This window comes from Barbus barbus (genome assembly GCF_936440315.1).
Source record: "Barbus barbus genome assembly, chromosome: 8".
In the NCBI taxonomy this organism is placed as follows: Eukaryota; Metazoa; Chordata; class Actinopteri; order Cypriniformes; family Cyprinidae; genus Barbus; species Barbus barbus.
This window is the reverse complement of record NC_136736.1, coordinates 4,512,608-4,539,355: the sequence shown is the minus strand read 5'-3', so window position 1 is coordinate 4,539,355 and position 26,748 is coordinate 4,512,608. Positions and strand designations below refer to the sequence as shown.

General features: G+C 36.0%; 1 protein-coding gene and 1 pseudogene across 4 annotated transcripts in view; both read right to left on the bottom strand.

The window, feature by feature from the left end:
* The window catches only part of LOC306873417 (nephronectin-like), a 56,922-nt gene extending 47,251 nt beyond the window's left edge, over positions 1 to 9,671 (bottom strand). For all 3 annotated transcript variants that reach the window (XM_079422684.1, XM_079422685.1, XM_079422686.1), the window contains exons 1-2: positions 9,594 to 9,671; positions 2,059 to 2,160 (exon numbers count right to left, since the gene is read on the bottom strand). In XM_079422684.1, the coding sequence (XP_079278810.1) occupies positions 2,059 to 2,160; positions 9,594 to 9,646 (155 nt within the window). In that variant the 5' untranslated portion in view covers positions 9,647 to 9,671. The remainder of the gene's footprint in view (positions 1 to 2,058; positions 2,161 to 9,593) is intronic.
* A 25-nt stretch (positions 9,672 to 9,696) lies between these two features.
* LOC306873418 (glutathione S-transferase C-terminal domain-containing protein-like) overlaps positions 9,697 to 26,748 on the bottom strand; it is a 51,811-nt pseudogene continuing 34,759 nt past the window's right edge. The window contains exons 9-12 of the transcript XR_013785836.1: positions 20,124 to 20,257; positions 19,215 to 19,245; positions 16,524 to 16,593; positions 9,697 to 9,835 (exon numbers count right to left, since the gene is read on the bottom strand). The product of XR_013785836.1 is annotated as a glutathione S-transferase C-terminal domain-containing protein-like (transcript). The remainder of the gene's footprint in view (positions 9,836 to 16,523; positions 16,594 to 19,214; positions 19,246 to 20,123; positions 20,258 to 26,748) is intronic.

The window sequence follows — 26,748 nt, the reverse complement described above, 5'->3', positions numbered from 1 at the left end:
ATGGTGTAATTAAGTGATGCATACTGAATAAATTACGTAATTAGGCAATGTATACTTAAACATGGCGCAATTATGCAATGCATACTTAATATCTAATGTAGTTAAGTGATGCATATTTAATACATGACGTAATAAGGTTATGCATCCTAAAATGACAAAGTTAATAATTGATGTTGAAATGTTATTCGAAACCACAGTTTTATTTCCATAAGGTGATGTATTACCAAATGAAAAGGGATGGTTCATACAAAAATAAAAATTCTGTCTTTCACTAATTTTCAAACCTGAATTACTTACTTTGACAAGGTATTTTGAACTATAAAATGAAAGTCAGTGGCATCCAAAACACCACCGAACCCCTTTACTTTCATTTTTCAAAATATATTATTTTGTGTTCCACAGAAGAAAGAAATTTGCACTGGTTTGGAATGACATGATAGAGTTGTCATTTTGGGGTGAACTATTCTTTTACAGGAGTAAAATCATAGGGCAGGAATTAGTGGTTTGTAGGATTTGTTCATATTAGGACCAAATATGTGCATTAAAAAGTAAACAGGTTTTTTTTTATGTTGACTTTATGTGAATTGTTATATACTTTAGTATGCAGTGTGTATACATAATTTATTAATACATGAAGTATTATCTTTCATATTTAATGAGCAGGCCTATTTAAGTACTACATACTTTAATGACATAATTAAGCGTTACATAATAAATGATGTGATTCAGCAATGCATACTCAATAAAAGATGAATCATAATAAGCTGACAGTTGGCACTTAGAAGTTGCTTTAAAAGCAGTTACACAATGTGACAGGAGAGATCAATGAACCCCTGTAATAATCTCCCTACAGCCATCCATTCTTGAAAGCTTTTGGATATCTCTTTTATTTAGCACATCTAATTCAACTATCATCTCACCAGCTGAGGTATTCATGAACTACACTGGGTGTGTCAGTTTAGCGAGACCCCTAAAATGTGCAGCACAGGTGGGGCTGCAGGAATGGACTGGGAAACCTTGCCCTAAGGTATAGTGAGATACCTCTACTGAAGCACATAGTTAATTTTAGGCATGGATATACAATCCCCTTTAATCTCAATGAAGCTTTAAGCAGATTTGAATCTTTGGCACATTTCTGTTCACCACATATTTCACATTACATGTTGGGGCACGACACAACTGGGAACGCATGCACTGACTGTCCAAGAGGGAGAATAAATGATTCTTAAACACGCATGTTTTACAAACTGCCGTCTATTTATTGCATTCACAACTACTGATAAGTTGTGGTTATGCCTTTCAAAAGCGTTGCAGTATTTACAGTACAGTACTTTGCAGTACTCAAGGCTCATATCATGAAAAGTGTGACTTTTGTAGAAACAAATCTTGAGCATTTGTGTAAACATTGACCTTAAAAATAGAAAAAACTTTCCTTCATGAGGATGCCTATGGATGTTTTAGGTTTTGTTATCCGTCAACCCTGTTACTTACTCTTATTAAAATATATATATATATTTTTAATTGATAAAAAGCGCTGTCATAATAACATCATTATACTGAAGTCTTCAAGCACAAGTGTCTCCTTGATTTTTATCACATTATCTGTGAGGCTTGTCAAGCGATGATCTTAAAACACTCAACAATGTTATCATGATTTCATACATCATACAACCGCTTATTCAAAACTGGATGTTTCAAGAAATATCAGGATTAAAATCTCTTTCTAATAAACACCTTTAAGTGTTTTGACCTTGCACACTAATCTAGTAATGGCTTATAATATATTAACTGTAAAACTTTAAATGCACAGCTATAGCCGAGCAAATATCAGTATTTTTACATTTAGCTTGAGATGATACAATGCAACTTAACACTTATAGAGATTCCTTGTCTGACAAGATGTTTAAAATCTTAAAGTAGCTTACTTTAAAGACACCTTTAAAAAATAAAATGACTTTTACTAAAAAAGAAACAAGCTGAAATGTGTCTACTCTACCAAACACCACTCTTTACAACACATTGATTCAATCGTCCACACACATTTAACTGAGGTCTCACCTGCCATCGAAGTCCGCGCTCACTCCGATCCAGCATGTCCAGATCAACACGAACTTTATGATCCACATCCCCGTGCGTGTGCGGTGCGTCGCCGCTGCTCTCCTGTTTGAAAGGGAATGATGGTGAGGTTTAGATCCGTCAGTGTTCAAAGCTTCGAAGCGGCTTGAACAGAAGGCACTGACTGCTGTTCATGCGCGAGAGACCGGCAGCGTGTCTGTCTGTGTGCGCTCCGCTCCTCCGCTGGAGAGCCGTGGACTGGAGCGCAGAGTCGGTGCGCTCCTCTGTGTCTCTCTCTCTCTCTCTCCACTCCCTCTGAACGAGCGCTGCGCCCAATAAGAAGAGACGGGAGCGCTTATTCCACATACACCATCGCTCCCATATAATTACATATATATTATAGCCTATGTGCATATAAAACATCTAATGTCAATATGACTTTGTAATATACATTTACTCCAAATTTAGTTATTAACATATATATATTATATTGATGGATGACCCTTGTGATACTTAAGGCACTTGTAAATACATAGGTATATTATGAAGTACACGTTTTTGCACGTTAAAATGTTATGTGTCGTTTTTGTGAAATTTACAAGTAATTTCTGAGTAAAAATTTAAAAAAAAAAAAGTCATACAACAAATATGTATATTTTTAAATAACATCCAATGTTAATATGACTGTATAAGGCCTATATTTAATATTATTGAGGGTGTTTGACTTTGATATTACACACACTAATAAATGTAAGATTATTAGAGTGCATCTTGCACGATTAATTCAATGTGTTACTTGCTATTTGTATTTATTCTATTGTTTATTATTTGTGCAATTTACTGGTATTTCTGAGTAAAAACTCTTTTTTGGATATGTTTTAGGTCACTTGTCCAGTATGATGCATAAAGTTTTTTTTTGTTTTATTATTTTTTTCCAGACAGGAGACAGGTGGGCACCTGCGTTTGTCACGTAAAACTGCTGCAAGGAAGATTTATGGTCCTAACTCATCACTTGAGTTTCAAGTCTCAAAGAGTCATGTGCAGGGTTATGTCTCATTTTCACTTTCCCCATAGCTTTGGTCAGAGGGCATATGAAATAAGCCTCTGTTTCGGCTCCATTTTCATTGGGTGGATACTTAGACATGCAAGTACGCCAGACCACATCTATATCTGGTCCCATCTCAAAGCAGTCTAGTGCCATATTCATGCTCTACACCTTAACAAAGGCACTATATTACAAAAAAAAAATAAAAATACAGGGAAACAGATCATATTGCATTGGAGTAGTGAGATATTAGAAAGCCACACTCAAAGTGTAATTGTACACAGCCTGGCTGCATTCATACTGTGAACCATTCAAATTTTCTGCTTAAATACAACTTTGTGCAATTGTTCATACAAACTTGCGGTCCATATCAAACACTGTTGAACAAGTGATCCATAAGAGCACTGGCCATTTTCACTATCATCTTCACTGTAAATCAAGAACATATTATTATTATTACTATGACAAATGTAGAATTCAACTGACAAAAAAATCCATATGAATTCTTACCTGAACGTTTACTCTCGTCACATTGTCAACATTGTCCTATTTATTTCCACATATAAAAAAGTGGCCCAGATCGGAACAGAAAATGTCAGATTCAATGCAATTTTTCTCACCTGAGAGCTCGGGGACAGATTTGGGCTACATTCAGCTGTGGTGTCAATGTACAGTAGCACTAGAATATGTTACTGTAAAATCAGCTTGATTTCTAATAATATGTTAACTGTCTAAACTGAACAGAAGATTTCTGCACAGAAAACACAATTCATGTCCTGTAATGCAAGTCAGTTCATTTCCTTTCTAAATGAAAAGTGCCAAGAAAGTGAAATATGTTCAAACTTTCATTACATGGAAAACATTTTTTTTTTAATAAAATGCACATAATTCTTAAAATCATCAATTTTGATGAAGCAAATAAAAATCCAATGAGTAAGATCAAAAAGACTTTAATAAAGCTGCCTTTAAGCCTTTCATTTACTAATATTTTGTGTAATTCTTCAATACGTGAAATTATTCAGTGATTATGACAACATCTACCCGACATACTCCTCTATTATACACCAGTGCTTTAACCCTCTGGGCCCTGAGGGTGTTTTGGGGACCTGGAGAACTTTCGACATGCCCTGACATTTGTGCTTTTTTCAGTTGCTTATAAAAATATAAATGGCTAAAGTCTAATAACACTGTAAACAGCACAAACTGGGCTACAATGTTATGTTAGCAGCATTTATGTACATGATTGTGTTTTTGAGAAAACAACGTTTATGCGTGGTTAGTGAAAAACTAAGATTTTGAAGTCACTCAAATAAGACCATAAAACACATACAGAACAATTGTTTACAAGACTTTTGAGAACCAGATCTTGTAGGCTAGAATATTTACTTCACAATTATGTGAAAATCATCTTGTTTATTTGCTCACAGAAAACAATACATTGATTTAAATTTTTAAAGACATGTTTTGTGTTCGAAATCCAATATGCGAGGGAGTGGTAATGGGCTTGAATATTAAGTGGTTCTCACCTGAGAGACAAAGGGCCCTCCCCTAAAGCTGCTAATGGCCCATCAGTGTGACTGTGACTGAGGCAGGTAAGAGAGTGTGAGGAGACTGAAAAAATGGGTTTTTAAAATGATTTGTATTTTATTTACAACACAGTATAATCAAAACATACATAATGAAGGTCAAAGACACATTATTGTGCACTGATCTAACCACAGAGATGTGAACAGACTTTGACTCGTTCCTGCAACAGATTCTGTTCAACAAGTGAAGCAAATAAATCATACCTGATATTTATGTGTTATTTAAGTGTTTCTGCTACTTTCCATGGATTTCTTCTGATGTTAGTGCAGCGCTCTCAGAGGAAAACAGTTGGAAGAGACTGAAAGTCAGCAGGATTCATCATCTGTGGTGCAGGTGTCTGATTCAATAAAATACAAACAACCAAAAAAAGAGAAAAAACATTTGTGAGCATGTTTATATCAGGAGCATCTATATATATATATATGTATATATATAGATATATATGTGTGTTTTGTAGTCATAGACTCATTCATGCTTTGTATTATCGTAAAAAAAAACATTTTATATCTGAGAAACTAATTATTATTGTTTAGCACGTTATTATACTCTATTTTTGAACAGAGTAGGCTATTAATCATAAACACGTTCTAAACATACTTAGACTCGTAGCATTCATCATGTTACAATGTACTCTCATATTACTTTTATTGTTTTATATTCGCGCCGTAAGAAATTTAAATACAATGAATTGCCCATCATAATCACAATGTTTTACTGGATTTCAAACATTTTAGTCAGGAATTATAGCCATCCTGAACATCATGTATGATTTTATAGTATAAAAGATATGATTCTGCAGTCATAGACTCTGTACTATAAAAGGATATACTTCGTACTATAAAACATATATTTTATATCTGAGAACTAATTGTTATCGTTTAGCACGTTATTAAAATATATTTGTGAACAGATTATTAATAATAAACATGGTCTAAACATTCTTAGATGCGTAGCATTTATCGTGTTGTAGTTTGGGAACAACCCATCTAGTAATGTGTTCAAGTTTATGTCACAATAACACGTTAACTAATGCAGAAAATAAAATAAACATTACTTACTCATCAGATCGATTTTGAGGGAAATCCAGCCTTTACTCAGCGCGTCTTCTTCCCGAAAGTAACAGTATAGCAGCGATGAACTCCTCACTGACACTGATGCTTTGTTTATGCTCCGCGCGCGCGGGTCACGTGGTTATTTGCATGTGAACACGAGGGGGCGGGATCTCATTAAAAATAATGAGTTAGACGAGACAGACTGGACATCGTGTTGGTTTCATACGGATTACTTCATCACAGAATATTTGTTTTCGATATGACTTCATTTGAAAGAAGACACTTCAGGCTTTCTATAGAGATAACTCTCATGTTTCTGTGTTGAGTATTCGCTGAGTTACACTTCATTTTAGTGACGCATTTCTGAAAACAGATCGCGGAGACGGAGAAGACCGAGAGCGCACGCTGTTTGTTTTCTTTATTCTTCAAAAGCACAAAGTTTAGTTGTTATCATGAGTGAATACAAATAAAAGAAGACCCCTTACAGATTCGAATGGTGTATTGCTCTTATCTGAACGATCAAAAATGGCAGAGTAATTCAAGCTCTTTACTGCCTTATCAGGAAAATCTGCCCCAAAACGCGTATTCGCGTTTGTCGGGCTCAGAGGGTTAAATCCATAATGCCTCACAAAGTTTGTTATCGGTGTCAAAGAGAAATGTGCTTCATGTGTATTTTAAATCCAGGTGAACATGAACTACACAGTGACATTTCAAGATATGTTAAGAAAAGACACGGTCACTATAAATTCATGGAGATCCGTCCACAGTCTCTCTGAATGGTGACACTGAAGAAAAACTCATTTTCAACCTCTTCAGAACTGGAGAGCCTGCCGCGCTTTCTGATTAGGTTTTGTCACAGATGAATTTAAGGCGGATTGCGGCTTGATTTGCTCATGAATTTTGCGACCTGCCATAGGTGAAATTGTACAGTGCTCTTATGATATTTCCAAAGAAACTGACTTTCCTGTTGGAGAGGTAGAGAGGAAGCGGGAGATACTGTAAAAAGAAGCAATCGCACAGTCTGTATGTGTCATCAGAGAAGCGCTTTCAGTGCCCTTGATGCATCTTTTCTACCTCTTGGGTTCTTGGCTACACAAGCAGACTTTAATTAGCATTGTAGAAAGCATATGAATTACATTTGCAGAAAGCTAATCTCACTGGGTGTTGTGGGAGCTTGCCAGGACACCATTATATGGTTGATAAGGTGTTGAGTGGGTTTTCAGTTCATTGTTTTGCGGTTGCTAGGGTTTTTGGGCAGTTGCTAGGTGGTTGCTAACTGATCCAAGTCGAATGCCCACCCCCAAGTCTATATGATATTCTCATGGGGCCCCGTTTCAACTCAAGCCTAAAGGACTTTTTCCATTTGTTATATTGTCAGCCATGTAAAATTCGTTAAGGAAGTCAATGGCTACCAACATACCGTACGTTCTTAAACTCATACAGGTTTGGAACAACATGAGGGTGAGTAAATGATATTTGAGTGAACTTTCCATTTAATCCCTTAAGTACACAGTCTTTCACCTTTTCCTTTTTTTTTTTGTTGCTTTAAAATAAAAACAATTATGTGATTAATGTGGCTTGGTTTGTGGCTTATAACGCTTTAAAAATAACTTAAAATCTCTATGAGAAAAATGAATGAAAAAACTTTTTGGAAGCAATGCTGCTGAAAAAGTGGACAGGCACTAATGCATTTAGTCCACTTGTGTTTCATAAATGGTATGGGAAGAGTTATGTGCTGACGTTTAAGGACCATTTCGCCCCCACAGAAGCAGTTCTTAAGCAAAGCAGCAGCATAACTGTGCAGAATGCTTTACCTGGACAATGTTTCTGTTGTGTAACAGAAAATAGTGATTTCTGGGTTACTGCATTTAATATTTCTTTTTTTCAAAATGCTATAAAATATAAAATGGTTGCTGGGAGCTCATCACCGAGAATCAAATTTGCATACAAAGAAAAAATATATTTACATCCAAATTAAATTGGAAAATCAAAACCCAAATTGTCTGAATTCAGACAGATTTACTTCGCATCGCGTCCAATAGACGTCTTTTTTCATACAATATGCGAGTAGTTTATTTCTTTACATTAAACCACTCTATAAATGCCTATACTGCAAAAGATTGGGTCACCATACTTGACAATACATCACGACGACTTTAGATTGTTGATAAGTAGTTTTACATAGTATTTTCCATCTGTTTTAAGCAGAAGAAAATAAGCTCAACACCAAAACTTCCAATTATGCTGTCAATATTGACTTTACACGGCATGTTTTTTAGTATTGCGCATATGGTACGGTCAGTTTTTTGAACAGTGCATCATATTTTATATTATGAAAATCAGCAATTCTATACTTCTTTAGAAACAAAAAACAACAACAACAAAAAAGACAAGAAACAACCTTCCAATATCTTTAGGTCATCATTACAGTAATGCAGTTATATCTAGCCTCATTCTATCTTTTACTATATGCATTTGTTTTTCATGTACATTTAGTCAGGGCCCAGAGCCAATCCCTGAGGAAAGCAGCGTTTCCCACTGAAATTATTCCAGCTCTTTGGAAGGTGCCCCCGTTTCCAGTCTTTCACACTTACAGAGATTGGCTCCGCTAGCAGAATTCAGATGAGCTTTGCTAGCTTGGCTCCTTAAAGCTTAAAGATTGTGCACTTCCTCATGCCGGAGGAACAGATCTCATCTCTATATCACAAATGTGACAGTCCACGGCTCTTCTGTAGCAAGCAAACCGGAGGTATGTTTGATGACAGTATAGGTCCAAGCACCGCAAAGTAAAGCTGGGGAATAGTTCATATATCAGCGTATGCTGAAGACCAATGTGAAGCTTTGACATTTGTGTGAGTCGTGGCCTAATCGAGTATTCATAACCGTGGTCAGATTAATCCATGTGCTATTTCATAAATATTAACCCCTCCAATTCTCCCACCCTCTGACATAAGGGAATCGTTATAAATACCTCCTTGTGTTTACTTTCAATACTTTTAATCAAACACTCGGAGACAAAAGCTCAAGAGCTACATCTCTGCTTTCTTGAAAGGGAGAAGAGCAAATTACAATGAATAATTTTACATTGGTAATAACTTTAGAAAAGCGTGCTTTTGAGACTCTTTTGTTTTGTGCATAATACGCGATAATGGTGGAGGAGAGGGTGCAAGGTGCTTTTACACAATTCAATGAGTCTAATTTGCAAATGGCATTTGAAATCATGTTTAATTTATTGAGAGGCGTGCTGCTTTTTGTCTTTTTTTTTTTACAAACAAACCCCGGGCATGCGAATCAAGCTGATCTAGAAGACGTTACTGAAATAAAAATCACTCTAATTGTTTAGATGAAGTCAAGATTAAAAGCCTTTTAAAAATATTAAATAAAAAACAGACATATTGATTGCACAATTAGATCAAACCACGATTCAAGTGTGTATGTGCACATACATCGTAGTGATCCATGCTTTTGGATCAAATTTAACAATCTGAGGAAAACTATTTAAAGTTCACCCAATTATTAAAATCTTGTTATGATACCAATGTCACTCAATATTAGCATTACTTACGTTCTTAGGTCAAACATAAAAGATGAAAGATCTCAAGGATTGCATTCTGCATTAAAGAAAAGTAGATGGTGCAACAGCTAAACTCCCAAAGGTACAAAAAGCAGTCTTCAATTTATATTCGTTTCTTTAGGATGCAATTTTTTGTTAGTTGAAATCAATATACACTTTAGCTGTATTGACAACAGTGACTAAAATCTTACAGAAAAAGAAAAAACAATAAATAAATGAGGTCAGAATGATGCCAAATTTCAATATTTGGGTGAACTATCCCTTTAAATGAAATGCATACAAATATAAATTGTCCAAGGTAAACGCTTGAGTAGTAACATGAATGAAAAACATGGAGGTATTTGTAGTCCTGACATGATGTGGGTATTTCTCGAGAGTCAGTGTTATCTTGTCGGTATCCCCACCAGCATATTGTTCTTAGGTGAGCAGCCCTCGGGGACCATGGTCATCACCCTCACAGAATACCCATGAGTCTCGGCGGCCCAACTGCGTCCAAGTCCACCAGTCCCATACAGCGCTTCCCTGGTGATTAAAGGAGAAAAGGTTTGGAAATGAGACTAATTATGAAACGTTATCGTTATTGAGCACAGGCCGGACATCTATGCTGAAGACATTACTTAGGTATTGCACTGTTAATTATGGTCAAGAAAAAGCCAAATTTTACTAAATGTGTTTTTAACTTTTTTTTCTGAGATCTATTATCAGTCAATTACATAAATTTCACACTTAAATTAATGCTCTGGTTTTACCACAGACATTTTAACCTTGGATCCACAAAAAACACAATGAGAGTCTAATGGGGCAAGACACTCTAAAGAGTTCAAAAGCATTAATGTGCAGCACACATTTTTAATAAACTGCTTATATTAAGCAATTAATACAAATATGTGTGAAATGAGCTGTAAAAGTAGTCTAAATTGTCCTGAAAGTTCTATTCTTCAAGGTGGATGAACAAGCTATTTCTGGTATCCTTGCACATGTAATGCAAAATTGTGGTTGGTAATTTTTTTATTTTGAAACAATTTCAAATGTTTACCAAGGCTGCCTTTATTTGATCAAAAATGCAGTAAAAAAGTAATACTGTGAAATATTATTACAATTTAAAATAACCTTTTTTTTTATTTTATATATTTATTTGAAAGCTGAATTTTCATTATTACTACAGACTTCAGTGTCGCATGATCCTTCAGAAATCATTCTAATACGCTGATTTGATGCTCAGGAAACATTACTTATTATTATCAATGTCTAAAACAGTTCTGCTTCTTGATACAGAATCCATGCAAAAAAATAAAAAATTCAGGATTAATTGATGAAAAGAAAAATCACATTTAATGAATTCATTCTGAAACTTTTTCCAAAGTGGAATTTTTTTTAAACGACTTTAATAACAGACATTTCTTTAAAGACACTGTTATCTTAGGGATAAAACTGTAAAAATTTAAGCAGTGCTTTTTGAAAACACACTAAAGACTTTAAAACAAACTTTATCATCTTATCAAACTGTAATTAACAGCCCATGTAAACGCAAAGATATCTGCCTTTGAAAGCCTTTGGAAAGTCTCTGCTTTGACTGACATGGCAGCGGCATCGGTGCTGGTTAGCATGTGTTTTGTGAAGAGGCTGAGAGGCTGTCATCTCGCCAGCTATAAAAGATGGGCAGTGGAAGGAAAGATGACAGTGGCGTCAGATTTATGCGAGAGTGCGACAAGACTGCGAGGCTGAATGTGTGTGCTGAGAAATTTGACGGAGAGAGAGAGAGAGAGAGAGAGGTCACAGAGCGGGAAGATGCGTCTGATCTCGGTACAGTGTTTTATACACTGTTAGAGATTCACCATTTATACTAAACTGAAATGCTTCATAAGGGTTTACTGGTAACCCATCAAGTAGGTTTGGTCCAGAGAAACCTTTACAAAGGTTTTTAAATGTCCAATGGAAGTGCAAACAATTAACCATGCAGCCATTTATCAACTAGTATTTTGTGTCAAATGTGTACACTGAACCATTATGCTCATCTTTGGTGCAACAAAAGCAATACTGAGCAGTGTTATTTTAGTATTACTGATATGCTATTTTAGGTTTTATTAATATTTAGAATTTTAAAAATTTCGTTTTAAAGGTGCTGTATGTAATTTTTTTTGACTGTACTAAAGCACAAAAGTATCATTATGTGTTTGAGACATGCCAAGTTCACATACGTGTTCCTCTGAAAAACAATGCTACAGCCATTTATTCTACTTTGAAATGTGTTCTGTGTTGGAATGTCTGTTTTTGTTTTGGTCCGCGTGATTCTACCCACTGCCGGTTAACCCAACAGTTACAGTCCAAGTTGCCAGTTGATGAAAAACACAGCGTATTGTAGCCATGGAAACGAGGAAACAAACTGGGTCAGAGACTGAAGATTCTACCCAACCTAAAAAATCTAAAAATGTCCATGACCAGAGGCATATGAAAACATGGATAAACCAACTAATCAGCTTTTTCCCATTGCGTGTCCACAATATGGCAACCCATGTTGAATCTGAGAAGGAGGGGCAACACAACACTATGGCTGTGTCCAAATTCAGGGTCTGCATCCTTCGGAGTACTCATTTGAAGGATGTTACGTCACAGCGCCGCGACGAAGGCTGTCCAAATTCGTAGGATCCTTCAAATGCGGCCCACAAATACGTCCTCCTTTTCCCCGAATTGGAAGGATGGGTGTGGTGGATCCTTTCCCGTCCTACCTATCCCATAATTCTTTTCGGCAGAGCGTAATGGCGGACGAAGCGAGCGGTAGCGGAGTGGGAGAGGAGTTTCTCTGACAAAACAAGCTAAAGTTTATGCTTCGGCTCAATGAATTTGTAGGAGAAATTAGTAGAATACTTAAAAACAAATAAAAATAGGCTATAATGGCTTACCTGGATGTGACTGTCTTGTAGTCTGATATAAAAAACTCTCCGACAACGAGCAAAGAAAGTATTTAATTGCTTTATTTCTTCCAAAATAATTAAAATGAGGAGAATAACTCTTTGTTTGTCCATTTTCCCGCTTCTTGCTTGGCGCTGTCACGGTTGCTAGGCGACAGGATATGAGCAACGGGTAAGGGAGGGAACTGAAAGAAGTGTAGGCTGTCCAAATTCACAAACACCGACTTCCGGGTTTTGCGGACGTCGGAGGATCCCTCCTCCTTCAACCGGGTAGGAAGGATCCTAAGGAGGATGCAGACCCTGAATTTGGACACAGCCTATATAATACTTTGAATTTGGACTGCAGTACCCATTTCAACCGCTAGCTGTCAATATTACATACTGCAAATTTTAAAGTTTTAGGGCCAGATTTGCAGCAGTCTTTTGGCGTTAAAATAGTACTTTCAGGATTTACTAAAGACACGCAGTGAAGAATTAGCGCTGAAAAGGCGTGGACAGTTATTTTGTGACCTTATTGAATGTGCATTTGTAGGAGTTTCCCTCTCACACGCAAAATTTATGGGAGGAGAGTATTAAAATGAATCACACAATTCGATTTACTAACGTTTGTGTCCTTATTTAATGCCCCAAAAAAGCATACCTTAAAGCAGGCGGTAATTTCCGCTGCTCTTGGTAGATTGCGCTGGTCATTATGGCTGCGTCTGTGTTCTTTAATGTGCGCAATGTTAGTAAATTACACACAGAATTTCCCCTCCCATCGGTGCTTTTATTGAATTGTGCGCTAACGCTAATTTGCCCAGTTTAGTAAATCTGGGCCCTAGTCATTTTGTTGTTTGTGTTTTATTACTTTTTTTACTGTCAGTACAGTTCTTAATTTTAATTTTCGATCTAGTTATTTTAATACTTCAAGTTTATCTAAAAATATGAAATGAGTGCTGTCAAATGATTAATCGCGAGTAATCGCATCCAAAATAGAAGTTTTTGTTTACATAATATATGTGTGTACTGTTTATTTATTATGCATATATAAATACACATACATAAAGTATATATTGAAAATATTTACACTTACATTATTATATTTCATATTCTATATAAATATATTTAATATATAAACAAATTTTTCTTAAATATATTAATGCATGTGTTTATATATAAATAATAAATATACAAAGTACACACACATATATTATGTAAACAAAAACTTATTTTGGATGCGATTTGACAGCACTAATACACACACACACACACACACACACACAATTTAAATGTATTAAGCATATACTTAATAAAAACAAAATATATGGCAATATTTTCTGTAAGATAAGTAAATTATCCAATTTTGTTTAAATGAAGGACTGCACAAATGAGTACACGCTAGATTTAATTCAGCAAATGTATAATATTCTAGTACTTAGTATGTCCTCCAGAACTTTAAGTATACTGCTCTGACCCTTCTTGGCACTGAGTGTACAAGTTCATGACAAATTTTCACATCTGTCCTGTTTAACTCCTGGAGGATGAGCTCCTTAAATGCTCTGGTCTTTAATGGGGAGTTTTGCTCAGCTCGTCTCTTCAGAATCCCCCACAGCTGCTCAAGAGTGTTAAGATTGAGTGAAATACATGACCACTGAAGGATTTTCACCTTGGGAGAATGAATACCCAATAATGCAGGGAATGAGGGAAGGGTAGCATCTTCTCTTTCAAGTTTTTGTATTACATCACACAATAGAGTGTGAATTCATGACAGCGTTGATAAAGCACAACTCCCTCACACCTTCAGCACTATATAAAAGCTTTACTACCACTGAACGTCACTGTGGGTACCAAGCACTTCTCACTGTACTCCTCCTCTAGCAACATTTTGGACGCTTTTGGATCCGAAATGATTGACTTGGTCTCTTGAGACCAGAGTATGGACTCCCAGAAGTCTCTATTTTGTAAATATGGGCCTTGGAAGAGGTTAAATGAGTTTATTTTGCTTTGGCTACAGTAGTTAATTCTAGTGGTGACAACAACCATACATGTCACTTCTGCAGGCTGCATATTCTGAGATAAAGTGTCACTTTTTTCATATCTTTTTTGCCGGCTCTGAGACACTTGCATGTTATTTCTCCAGCTCTTTTTCTAGCAAAAACTCACTCATCGCTAAATGAAAAAAAAAAGTGAAAACCTGATTATTTCAGGAGCCTTGTCACCAGTCCATTGTTTTTGAATGTCGGTGCTACTTCTGCTATATTTTCACACTTAAAACAATAATTTGGTATTCCTCTATAACACTGTCCTCTTTTATGCTAAGAAATAAATCAACTGGCAGTTCTCTCCCAAGTGGTGCTGCCAGCATTAAATCGGAGTATGATTCAGTGCACTATATAACACTTTTAACTGTCAGGAAATTACTTGTCTTTAACAGTTTTGGTTCAATATACTTACCTGTTGATCAAAAATAGCCTTAAACCTATACACTTTTTGCTTGATTGTTTGATTAGTCATTTTCAGGAGGGTGTACTCATTTTTGCAACACAACATTTTATCACTTTGATAAGAAAATCTTATTTTGCTGAATAATTCTTCTTTGGTAATTGATCAAGCAGGCTTGCTGGAACATTATACCTCCAACGAACGCTAACATGTCATCTAAATAACGAGTAATTGCTGAATTTGTTAAGTTTTAGAGGGGGTGTACTCATTTATGCTGTGCACTGTACAACTCATTTAAAAACAAACTGAAATCTTTTAGGAAAGGTGGAGTAAAAATAAAAAACTAAAATAATATGGTTGCATTAGTGTGCACACCCTTAAACTAAAACTTTGTTGAAGCACCTTTTGATTTATTACACCACTCAGTCTTTTTGGGTATGAATCTATCAGCACGGCACATTTTTACTTGGTAATATTTGCCCACTCGTCTTTGCAAAAATGCTCCAAATCTGTCAGATTGCGAGGGCATCTCCTGTGCACAGCCCTCTTCAGATCACCCAACAGATTTTCAATCGGATTCAGATCTGGGCTCTGGCTGGACCATTCCAAAACTTTATACTCTTCTGGTGAAGCCATTCTTTTGTTCATTTGGATGTATGCTTTGGGTTGTTGTCGTGCTGAAAGATGAAGTTTCTCTTCATCTTCAGCTTTCTAGCAAGAAGCCAGAAGGTTTTGTGCCAATATTGACCGCTATTTGGAACTGTTCAGAATTCCCTCCACCTTGACTAAGTCCCCAGTTCCAGCTGAAGAAAAACAGTCCCAAAGCGCAATGCTGCAACCACCATGCTTCACTGTGGGTATGGTGTTCCTTTGGTGATGTGAAGTGTTGCTTCTGTGCCAAACATACCTTTTAGAATTATGGCCAAAAAGTTCAACCTTGGTTTCATCAGACCATAACACATTTTCCCACATGTTTTTGGGAGACTAATGTGTTTTTGCAAAATATAGCCGGGCTTGGATGTTTTTCTTGCCACCCTACCCCATAGCCCAGACACATGAAGAATAGGGGAGATTGCTGTCACATGTACTACACAGCCAGTACTTGCCAGAAATTCCTGCAGCTCATTTAATGTTGCTGTAGGCCTCTTGGCAGCCTCCCTGACCAGTTTTCTTCTCATCTTTTCATAAATTTTGGATGGCCATCCAGTGCTTGGTAATATCACTGTTGCGCCATATTTTCTCCACTTGATGATGACCGTCTTCACTGTGTTCCATGGTATATCTAATGCCTTGGAAATTCTTTTGTACACTTCTCCTGACTGATACCTTTCAACAGTGAGTTCCCTCTGATGCTTTGGAAGCTTTCACGACCATGGCTTTTGCTGTAAGATGCGACTAAGAAAATGTCAGGAAAAGCCTACTAGAACAGATAAACTTTATTTGGGTTTAATCAGAGGCACTTTAAATGATGGCAGGTGTGTACTGACTCCTATTTAACATGAGTTTGACTGTGATTGCTTAATTCTGAACACAGCCACATCCTTAGTTATAAGAGGGTGTGCACACTGAAGCAACCATATTATTTTAGTTTAGTTGGCATTTTAACAGGGGTGTGTAGACTTTTTATATCCACTGTGTGTATTTATGTAAATGTGTGTGTGTGTGTGTGTATATATATATATAAGTTTTCATTTTAGCTAATGATAACAGTCTCACACAGCCAGACTTTTGTTTATCATGTCATACAGTCTCTTCAACACTGCAGCTTATTCTGGCCTAAAAACTTTAGCCAGATGGACGATCCCTATTAGGAATTTCCTCTCCTAAAACAAAACAGGCAAAACAACCCTGACCACCTGTTAAAAAAACAAACATCTTACCGATTAATCATCGTTCTGGGGGTAAACTGACAGCCGTCTGGTCTGCGAACCTGCACAGGATCATATGCTCCTGTGGAAAACATATAACACGTTAACACATGCAGACACATCAATAAACACACTTGCATCTAAACGTAGACGCACGAAAATATCTGAAAAACAACATGCGTGCATCTCAGCTAGCGTAAATTGCAGAGAAATATCAATGCATCAGATCGTTAGGGTTGTGGTGAGGGAACAGACCATTTATCAACCCTTACAACCAGCCATTAAAGGGAAACACAGAGGAAAGCAGCACCCAGTTCATTTTATACTAATCAATATACTCTAATTGCATTTTTTGCAAGAAACGTTGCAAGGAAGTGCCACAAAATGACTTCCTCTGCTGTTGATGACCAACGATGGCTTCAAGCAACCATTATTCTGCATTAACTGAGTGAAACAAGTGCTGATGGAAAGGAACGCAACAGCCCTGACAGACTGATTCCTCCTATCAAGTTTAATCCTCTAGGCTAATAGCTGCGATCAATGCTATAAATCAGTATAACGTCTCAAAAACAGGCTTTAGAGCAGTAAAGCGTTTCTAGAGCATTTTTAGTATTCGTACCGATGAGAAACACTGTCGATTATGCTAGCTTGGAAAGAAGCACAGAAAATCTATCTTTTAAAATTTAATTTTGAACAAATCAAACTCAAAGCAAATCTTAACAATATTTTTTTTTTTTCTGTAGTGAATTTCAATGCATTGAAATCATTTTATCAATGCATGTAGTGCACTGTGATTTTAAATCACAATGCAATGAATAACCCAGTCAAATTTAACAAACCAGAAAGAAAAGTATTTGTATCTAAACTGTATGTAGATCAAATTCTGACTGATATTTACCTGTGCCAAAGTTGGTGGGGTGTTAAGGGCGGTTGCCAGGTTTGCTATGTAGTATCACACCTACGGCATCCTCAACAAGTCCAAACAGTTTAATTCATAATTCAGTTTGTTCAAATTCCAATAGTAATAGCAAAAGTGATGTTTGCTTTGGCAAACAGCACTAATTAAATGTCTGTTTGCTCTAGATCTACACTCAGGGAACTGCCTCTCTTGTAGGTCCCTATGTAGGTGATATCTCTGCAGGGGCCGTGAGCGCAGTGTGAGAGAGGCAGACGCAGGAGTCAAGCGGACACAGATGACTGTGAGATACGACTGATTAACCTCATCCATTACTCACACTTCTGCCTCACTGTTCCGTCAGCGCCTGGAGATAAGACTGGGAAAAATACAATGTGCAACTACAGTACATCGGCACTCTATTCCCAGGAATACCTTATTTCAGCAGAGCTTGAGAAAATCAACAATGAAGAGAAGGAAAAACATCAGCTTATGGACAGATGTTTTCTGCTCCTGAGAATCTGTGGCATGTTCGTGTACAGTAACATTTTCACAAAGCTGCTTCTTAGAGCAAAGATCTGATGGAGATTCATCTCTGCTTCTGGTTTGTCCTTATAAATTTTGGTTGAAATTATAATTTTTGGTAACAATTTAGGAAACACTATTCGCTTATCTATTAACTAGCTGCTTATTATGCAAATTACTAGCATATTGGTGAATGTGTGTTCCCTAAATTAAGTGTTACCTAATTTTTAAACCAATAAACACTGGTCAATATTTTAAATCTATATGGCTTTCGAAACAAAACAAAACAAACCAAAACAATATAATAAAAAGATATTAGAACAGTGAATCATAAATAATTGAACTTGTTCAGAATCAATGATTGAATAATGATTTTTTTTTTTTTTGGTACATTTGATTTGTGACTAACTCATTTATGACTTAAAAATAATCTGCTCAAAAGAGTTATTCATGACTCTTTACAACAGTGGCACTGCATTAGTTGTTATTTTATTCATAGTATTTAACATACTATAGTAATTTTTTTAATCTAAAATTTAATGCAGACTGCAGATTCACTATTCCTAATTTCTATAACACACAAAAAGAAACAAATAACTCCTTACAAACTTTCTAATCATGGTCAAGAACTATTAAAAGAACTGAACATCATGAAAATAATTTGGTCAATATATTTTATATTATTTTTGAAGAACAAAGTGGTTCTGATTATTAAAAAAAAAAAAAGTTTTTGATTCCCTAACCCTTTTTCACACTACGTAAAAATGATATTTCAAATGAACACAGGCATTTTTTTGGGGGGGGGAAATTTTGAAAAGTAACCAAAACAGAAATATAAATAAATAAAATAATAAAAATGAGAAATACATTTAACAAAACTTCTACACAAAACAAAACCTGAAAGAAAAAAAATTCTAATTCAACATATTTAATAAACACTATAATAGTATATAAATAATACTAAAATAACAATTGCCATATATTAGTTTTTAGCACTTCATTTTCTACGCCAGGTCTCAAGAGCAGTCTAAGTTGGAAAAACAAGATCTGAATATCTGCTTCTAGTACCAGCTAACAAGACTCATTCCAATTATAGTGTCAGTACCTCTTGTCAGTCATGAGCGGAACATGACTAAACACTGCTCTTCACATACATGAGGCATATTTTGAGGCTCTCCTGTGGAGTTTTCCCAGAAGAGTCTCGCAGTCAGAACCAGGCAGTGTGACGTCTCACACGTGTAGGCGATAATGAAAAGAGTGAAAGCGAGCGCTGAAACACTTACCTTATAGCTCAAAGTCTCTGTAAACCTCGCGCTGTGGAGAGAGACAGAGGGGGGCAGACTTAATGAACTCTCACACACACTGAGGCGCGAATGAAAAATGACATGACGTGTTAAAGAAGGAGAGGACAGTCTATCCGGATCAAAGGGGATGCTGAAAACATTCTCTACGGACAAAAACATATGCAGCGGTTTGGTTGCAGAAATAAGCCGTGTGTAAACACGGCCGGATGTCTCATGTAACACTTGCATGATAAAGAAGAGCTCTGAAGCTCTTGGAGATTATGTGTGTGGTAGGTAATGTTTGCTACATTAACTGTCTGTCATCAGGTCGCCCTTTCTGGCCTCCTGTCGAATGCCACAAATGACAAATCACTGTCATGGCAACACCGTGAACATAACCACAGAAAAATAATTTCCTGCGCTTGCTGCTCTAGCCACCCTGATGCTCATGCCCCGCGGCAAAATTCCTGCCTGAGATTAAATGAAAGTTCACGCCAGATTTGGAAAGCGATAGCTTGCGATTGGGGAAAACTGATGACTATTCGAAAGCAATTCTGCCTGTTAGGAACCTTTAAAACACTCACTCTCCATTTAACCTCATTTTAACATGTTCTTGCCAACATTAAACGAGGCTCAGCTGTGTGATTGTTGATACAGGACATTCAATTCTGAGAACGTTGACGTGAAGAGTAAAACAGAAATAGACATAATAATGGATGTTTATTATGGTAATCTATTTTCGATAAATCATTCATTCTTGTCAGTTTCATTTCAGAGCATACAGAGCTTAACATTTAATACTGTGGATTATTATAGATCTACACTGTCATTGTGTACTGTGGAATTAGACGAACAAATGAAAAGATAGCAAGCGAGAAAAGTCAGAGACAGAGGAAACGCAGTTTTCACCTCTTGGGAAAGTTGAACTTGAGTGTGTTTTGAATGAACCCGTAGCAGCACGGACTAATCACAAATCCCGCCTGCGCCTGGAGCCAGCAATCCAACACCATGTCTGTCACCACTCCGCACGCACGCAGAGCCACCTGAAATAGACACAAGACACCAGTCAAGCTACTTCAAGACATTTCCTAAAGACATTAAAGAGTTCTTAAGAAAAAACTGGCAACCAAACGATCACCATTGAGTTCTAGAGCAAGAAAATAATGCGTCACTTCGGCAAAATTGATCAAAGTCATTTGTTCCCTCGCAATTACACTACCATGTGAAGTTTGGGGTCAATAAGATTTTTTTATGTTTTTGAAAGAAGTCTCTTATGGTCACCAAGGCTTTTATTTGATCAAAAATACAGAAAACAACAATATTGTGAAATATTTTTACAAATTAAAATAACCATTTTCTATTCGAATATATTATTTGATTGAATTTTCCGCATTTTCATCATCTTTAGTGTCACATGATCCTTCAAAAATCATGCTGATTTAAGCCCCGTTTACACCAAGAACGATAACTTTAAAGATAACGATATTAGCGTTCACACCAGCAAACGATATCGTCTGTAAGCACACACTCGTCTGCTGCTTTAAATTCTCGAGCTCAATTGGTTGTCAATGTTTTTAGCGTTCATCAGCTGAAAAAAAAACTTTCTGAAAGTGATTCCAACGATATCGTTTCTATTTGCCTTTATCGTTATAGCTGTGGTGTGGACTCTGCTATTCTTTAATATTGAGAATGATTTTTAGAACTATATCTTAATCGTTATCTTTATAGTTATCGTCCTTGGTGTGAACGGGTTTTTAGTGCACAAAACAGCTGAAGAAACTTTGTGAAAACAGTAGAAAACTGTTGTGTAGCCTAATATTTTTGTGGAAACTGATTTTTTTTATGAATAGAAAGTTTAAACGAACAGCATTTATTTGAAATAGAAATATTTTATAACATTATACAGCAAATGTCTTTACTGTCGCTTTAATGCATCCATGGTGAATAAAAGTATTAATTTCTTCAAAAAATAAAAAATCTGTCCGACCCAAACTTTTGAACTGTTATGAAATCAGCTTGAATTGAATCAAATTAATTAATTTACTAAAAAAGGGGTTAAAATATATCAAGGTATAACTGAAATGGGACGGATTACAGGTCTCATTAAAAGGATGAAATGGTTAAGAGGAGAAAAAGGGGGGTCACACTTTATTTTAAGATCTAATTCTCACTATTAACTACAACTTTTGCATAAATAAACTCCTAATTTATTAATAGTTAGTAAGGTAGTTGTTACACTCCTAAAAAATTCTGGGTTAAATACAACCCAGCACTGGGTCAAATATGGACGAACCCAGCGGTTGGGTTACTGCCCAGAAGGTTGGGTTAAACATTTAACCCAACTGTTGGTTGAAAACAAACCAGCATGTGCTGTGTCCAATATTTAACCCAGCATTTTTTAGAGTGTAAGTTTAGGTATTGGGTAGGATTACGGATGTAGAATATGGTCATGTAGAATGTGCTTTATAAGCACTAAGAAACAGCCAATGTGTTAATGATATAGGCATGCTAATAAGCAACTAGTTAATAGTGAGAACTGGTCCCTATACTAAAGTGTTATCAAAAGGTGTATGGAAAACATTTGATTACTTCATAGTTACACAACTTCACATTTTTGAAGTCATTAAATAAAAAATGGCGTAAATTAATGCATGACAACTAAAAACCAGATTAAACTCTTCATGCTGCTTTCCGCCTGTCCTCGACCAGATTTCCACACATCATCTCAAAGCTCTTCCCACCTTTCTGTATCTAGCCGTGTTCTCATTGATCTGTTAGTGGCTCAGGCACAGAACAAGAGAGAGAGAGAGAACGGCAGTCATACCCCGCCGCTGTGACACCACATGACAGCAGACGTCTCTCTGCCTATTAGCAGAAAAAGTGGATCAAACAGCTTGATGGAGGGTAAAGAGAAGTCTTCGATGTTCTCACAGAAGCTCAAGTGAAGATCAAGCGTTCGGCTTGGCTCACGGACCAGTGCCTGTATCCGTCACCATTAGGGTGAGAAACTGGAACAAATAATGCAAACTGTTGTCTCAGTGAGCGTGTGTGCGCACAGCCGACCAAATCCACAGATTAACACCCTTCAAATCCCCCATAAAAAGTTTTCCGGGAAATGTGGCCAAATCTCAGAGGATTCGCTCAAACACGCCGCTTGGAGTTGCCATAGAAGAGGAAATATGTCTGTGAACTCTGTGTGGGAAAACACACAGCCTTAGCTGACATTTTATAAGCCGAGACGGAATAAATTAGGAAAAAGCAATATTGGCAAAGCGTCCAGTGTGGATTGCAATTAAGTTCTCGAGACGCTAATTAGACCGAAATGATTCATAATGCCTTTTTAACAGGATCTGGAGTAAAGCCATTCTCAAAAACCCCGGGCAGGTGTTTGAGTATTCAAGGGCCACCCTCATGTACTAATCAGAATCCATTAACGCAGGGTTTCAGCTCTTTGAAATAGACCACCATCTCATAATGGGGCCATCCATTCACGTCTGAAGCCAACAACAGAACGCTGCATCATCACAACAAGCAAAATCGACCGTGAAAACCTGGAGCTTTGAAGACGTCAGCAGGTGAATTTCTAAAGTTAACAATGATGCAACAAGATGACAATACTACAGATAGCGTTTCTTAAGGACGCTGAGAGACACTTTCAGAAGATGTTTTGTTAAAGTACAACTTTCGATGACCATTTACTGATGAAATGCACAGGAATTCTGACAATGATGGATGAGAGACTTTAATGAGTAAATCGATGCACAACTACTGTAAGACTTCAGATACAAAATATGGGAATTAGGCATTTTTTTTCCTCAAACAAAAAAATACAGCAAATCACAGACTATTCACCGGAAAGGCTGCTATAGATGGTAAAATGCAAGATTTAGCACAACTGGAAAAAAACAAAAAAAAAAAAAAACAAAAAAAAAAGAGTACTCTAACACAAAATACAAGATCTTATAAAATGTGTGAGATATAATGACAATAATAGTGTACTTATGGTAATATTAGTAGGGCTTTGCAATTGTGACTAGGTAGGTAAAGTATAAATATCTCTAAACATTATCCTGTCTTTTTGATCCTCATGATTACTGTTGGCTTTTATGTTTCTTGTGAAAAAAATGAACTGTTCTCATATCAAAGCAAAAAAAAAAAAAAAAAAAAAAAAAAAAACTATACAAAAAACAACATTTTTTGTGCACAAAGTTAACTCTTCTCATATCAAAGCAAAAACACAACAAAACCAAGGAAAAATCATAACCAATTAAAAAAAGTATGCGCAGGCCCATATATATATATATATATATATATATATATATATATATATATATATATATATATATATATATATATACAGTACACACACACACACAGAGTTAAAGTCAAAACTTTACATCTTTAAGAATCTGCAAAATGTTATTTTACCAAAATAAGAGGATCATACAAAATGCATGTTATTGTTTATTTAGTACTGACCTGAATAAGATATTTCACATAAAAGATGTTTACATATAGTCCACAAGAGAAAATAATAGTTGAATTTATAAAAATGACCCCGTTCAAAAGTTTACATACACTTGATTCTTAATACTGTGTTGTTACCTGAACGGTCCAAAGCTGTGTTTTTTTTTTTTTTTTTAGTGATAGTTGTTCATGAGTCACTTGTTTATCCTTTGTACCACAAATTCTTTGGTTTTCCAGCATTTTTGTGTATTTGAACCCTTTCCAACAATGACTGTATGATTTTGAGATCCATCTTTCCACACTGAGGACAACTGAGCGACTCATATGCAACTATTACAGAAGGTTCAAACGCTCACTGATGCTCCAGAAGGAAAAACCATGCATTAAGAGCCGGGGCGTGAAAACTTTTTGAATTTGAAGATCAAGGTAAATTTAACTTAATTTGTCTTCTGGAAAACATGTAAGTATCTTCTGTAGCTTCTGAAGGGTAGTACTAAATGAAAAAAATATGATATTTAGGCAAAACAAGAAAAATGTACTCATCTTCATTCTGTTCAAAAGTTTTCACGCCCCGATACCAATAATTGTGTCAAATGTGTATTTGAGGAAAAACATTTATTTCGTAATGAGATTTCCCCCCATTTTCAATTGCTTTAGTTCAATGAAAGGTTAGATTTTTGTGATTTTTTTAAATAAAAGATGAAAAGGATTAATAATGCAGGTTTATTTTCAGAGCCTTCTTTGATCATATTTACCAAGGGTGCCAATAATTCTGACCACGACTGTATATATAAAAAATATCCAATCCAAGAAGTTCAATCGAAAAGAACTGTTTCATTTTTAAAATATTGTTTGTTAATATATTTGTGGGTGAATGTTCACTCTTGGTGTGGTAGTAAAGCAATCACACTTGAGCTTAACATGATGAATTCACTCTTGGCATTCTTTGGTATAGCGATTAGGCCAGAATCTATTTCTTTTTACAAATGCAAAGAGGTTGAAAAACACATCACAGTCATTCCAAGTCTTTCATTGGAATGTCGGATGCTCCGTCTCTAGAACGAATTTACAGTCATAATGAGACAAAGCTGGTGGGCCGTCTCCCAAGAGATCAGATGAATGTCGTTTAGCATGGGAAAGAAGCAGTGTTACAAAGCTCAAGTTTGTTTTTCCTTTGCAAGCAAATAAAGAGGAATTCTCATCAGTTTTGTGTGGTCTCTTGTACCGAAGGATCCAACAAACAAAATAAAGGTTTTCTGAAAGCATTGGAAATATAAGACATTGACAAAGAGCTTAACGACAACCTCAATGCAAGTTTTTCCTTGTATAAATTATTCAGCACTGGATGGCACAATAATAAAGCATGCTGCAAAAGCATATTTCTTTATTAGTTTTTTTTTTTTAAAGTAGGATTTCATTTTTGCTGATATTTCTTTTTCTTCCCTTCAATGAGTCTAAAAAACCTTTTTGTCTTTATAATTAAGTAGTTTGCCCGAGGTGTGGAAGGCACAGCTTCACGACTACGATGCAAGTTCATTATTCACAGCCACAGAACACAGCAGTGCGCTTGTTTCACCATCATTCAACAGGTACAACAAATCAAGTTTGAACAAACAGCCCATAACTTCTCTTTTCACATCATTACCCACGTTTAGTCATTTTTTTCCCTGGTGTAGCTACAAGCCTTATTATAGACTGTCTTAAAAAAGGAATAGTAGCTATTTTCACATATATCTAACCCTCTGGGAAACAATATGTATCCGCTTACGAACAGTTCTGGCTGTGCCGCTTTAGCAAGCAAAGCCTTTTAATCATTTATGCTAATGAAATGTGAGTTATGCAAGATAATGCAAAAGTTTAGAAACTCAAACTTAAAAGAACTCTTTGTCTCTAAACAGCAAGGCATTCAGTCTTATATTACCAACACAGAGCACACAATCACTTTCAAGAGCTTTCATATTAACCGTTGCTCACTGGTGGAATGATCTTCTGAACTTAGCTTCACATGAACAATCTTTAAAATCTGAAGACTTTTCTGTGATGCTTCTTGTAATTGTAGACGTTTTAGTAAAATCATTCAAATTCATGCAGCTTCGACAATGAATCATTTAAATTTAGGCTGATTTGAAAACTAGCTCAATAACAAATTACACAATGTAACAATTTTTTATGATTCTTCTGTAACTCTAAGGTGCTAATTATTATTTTATTTATATTCAATTTCAATATTTTAGTAAACATCAGGTAACATTTTAGAACTTCTATCATTATGAAACATTGGTTTTTGTACTAATTTTGCATTTTTTATCATATTTTTTTTCAAGGATGGGAACATTTTAGAAGTTTCTGTAACATTCTGGACTATTCGGTAATATTCTAGAGCTGGAACATTTCAGAACAATGTGAAACTAGTCATAAAAGACAAAATTCATCCAACATACACTTCCGAAGTTTTGGAGGACTCACTTTTGGTAACTCTTTATGTTAAAGTGCCCCTATTATGCCTTTTCGAATATTACCTTTCATGCAGTGTGTCATGTAGCAGTATGTGAACATAAACTTTCTGCAAAGTTGTGAAGCCGAAAGTGCACAATGTATAAGAGAGTCGCCTAAACGAGTCGTTAGGAATTCGAATATTATTCTGTTATGGCTGTACATCACGAAGTAAAACATTTGCATAATGTCCGCCCATGGGCTATCATTCGCGCTGTAGGCGGTAGACCAATCACAAAGGACTGCGCCATCTGACCAATCACAGCAGCGAGGGCTCAAGGAAAGGAGGGGTTTAGAGAGACTGATTTTTTGAACTGCTTCGCACGAGTCGTTTAGGAATCATTTAGAAATGAGGTCAAATTAAAGCTATTTTCTGAGAAAACTAAAGTGTTTTTGACCTTGGATGTATGTAAACCTGTTTTAGGAGACTCATAAAACAATATTAGCAACCTTAAAAATGGCATGATAGGGGCACTTTAAATTGATATTAGCTTAGTATTATGCATGTACCATGCAATTTTTATGCATGATGAATAATAACAATCAATAAACAATAATCACCCTGCAGCCCAAG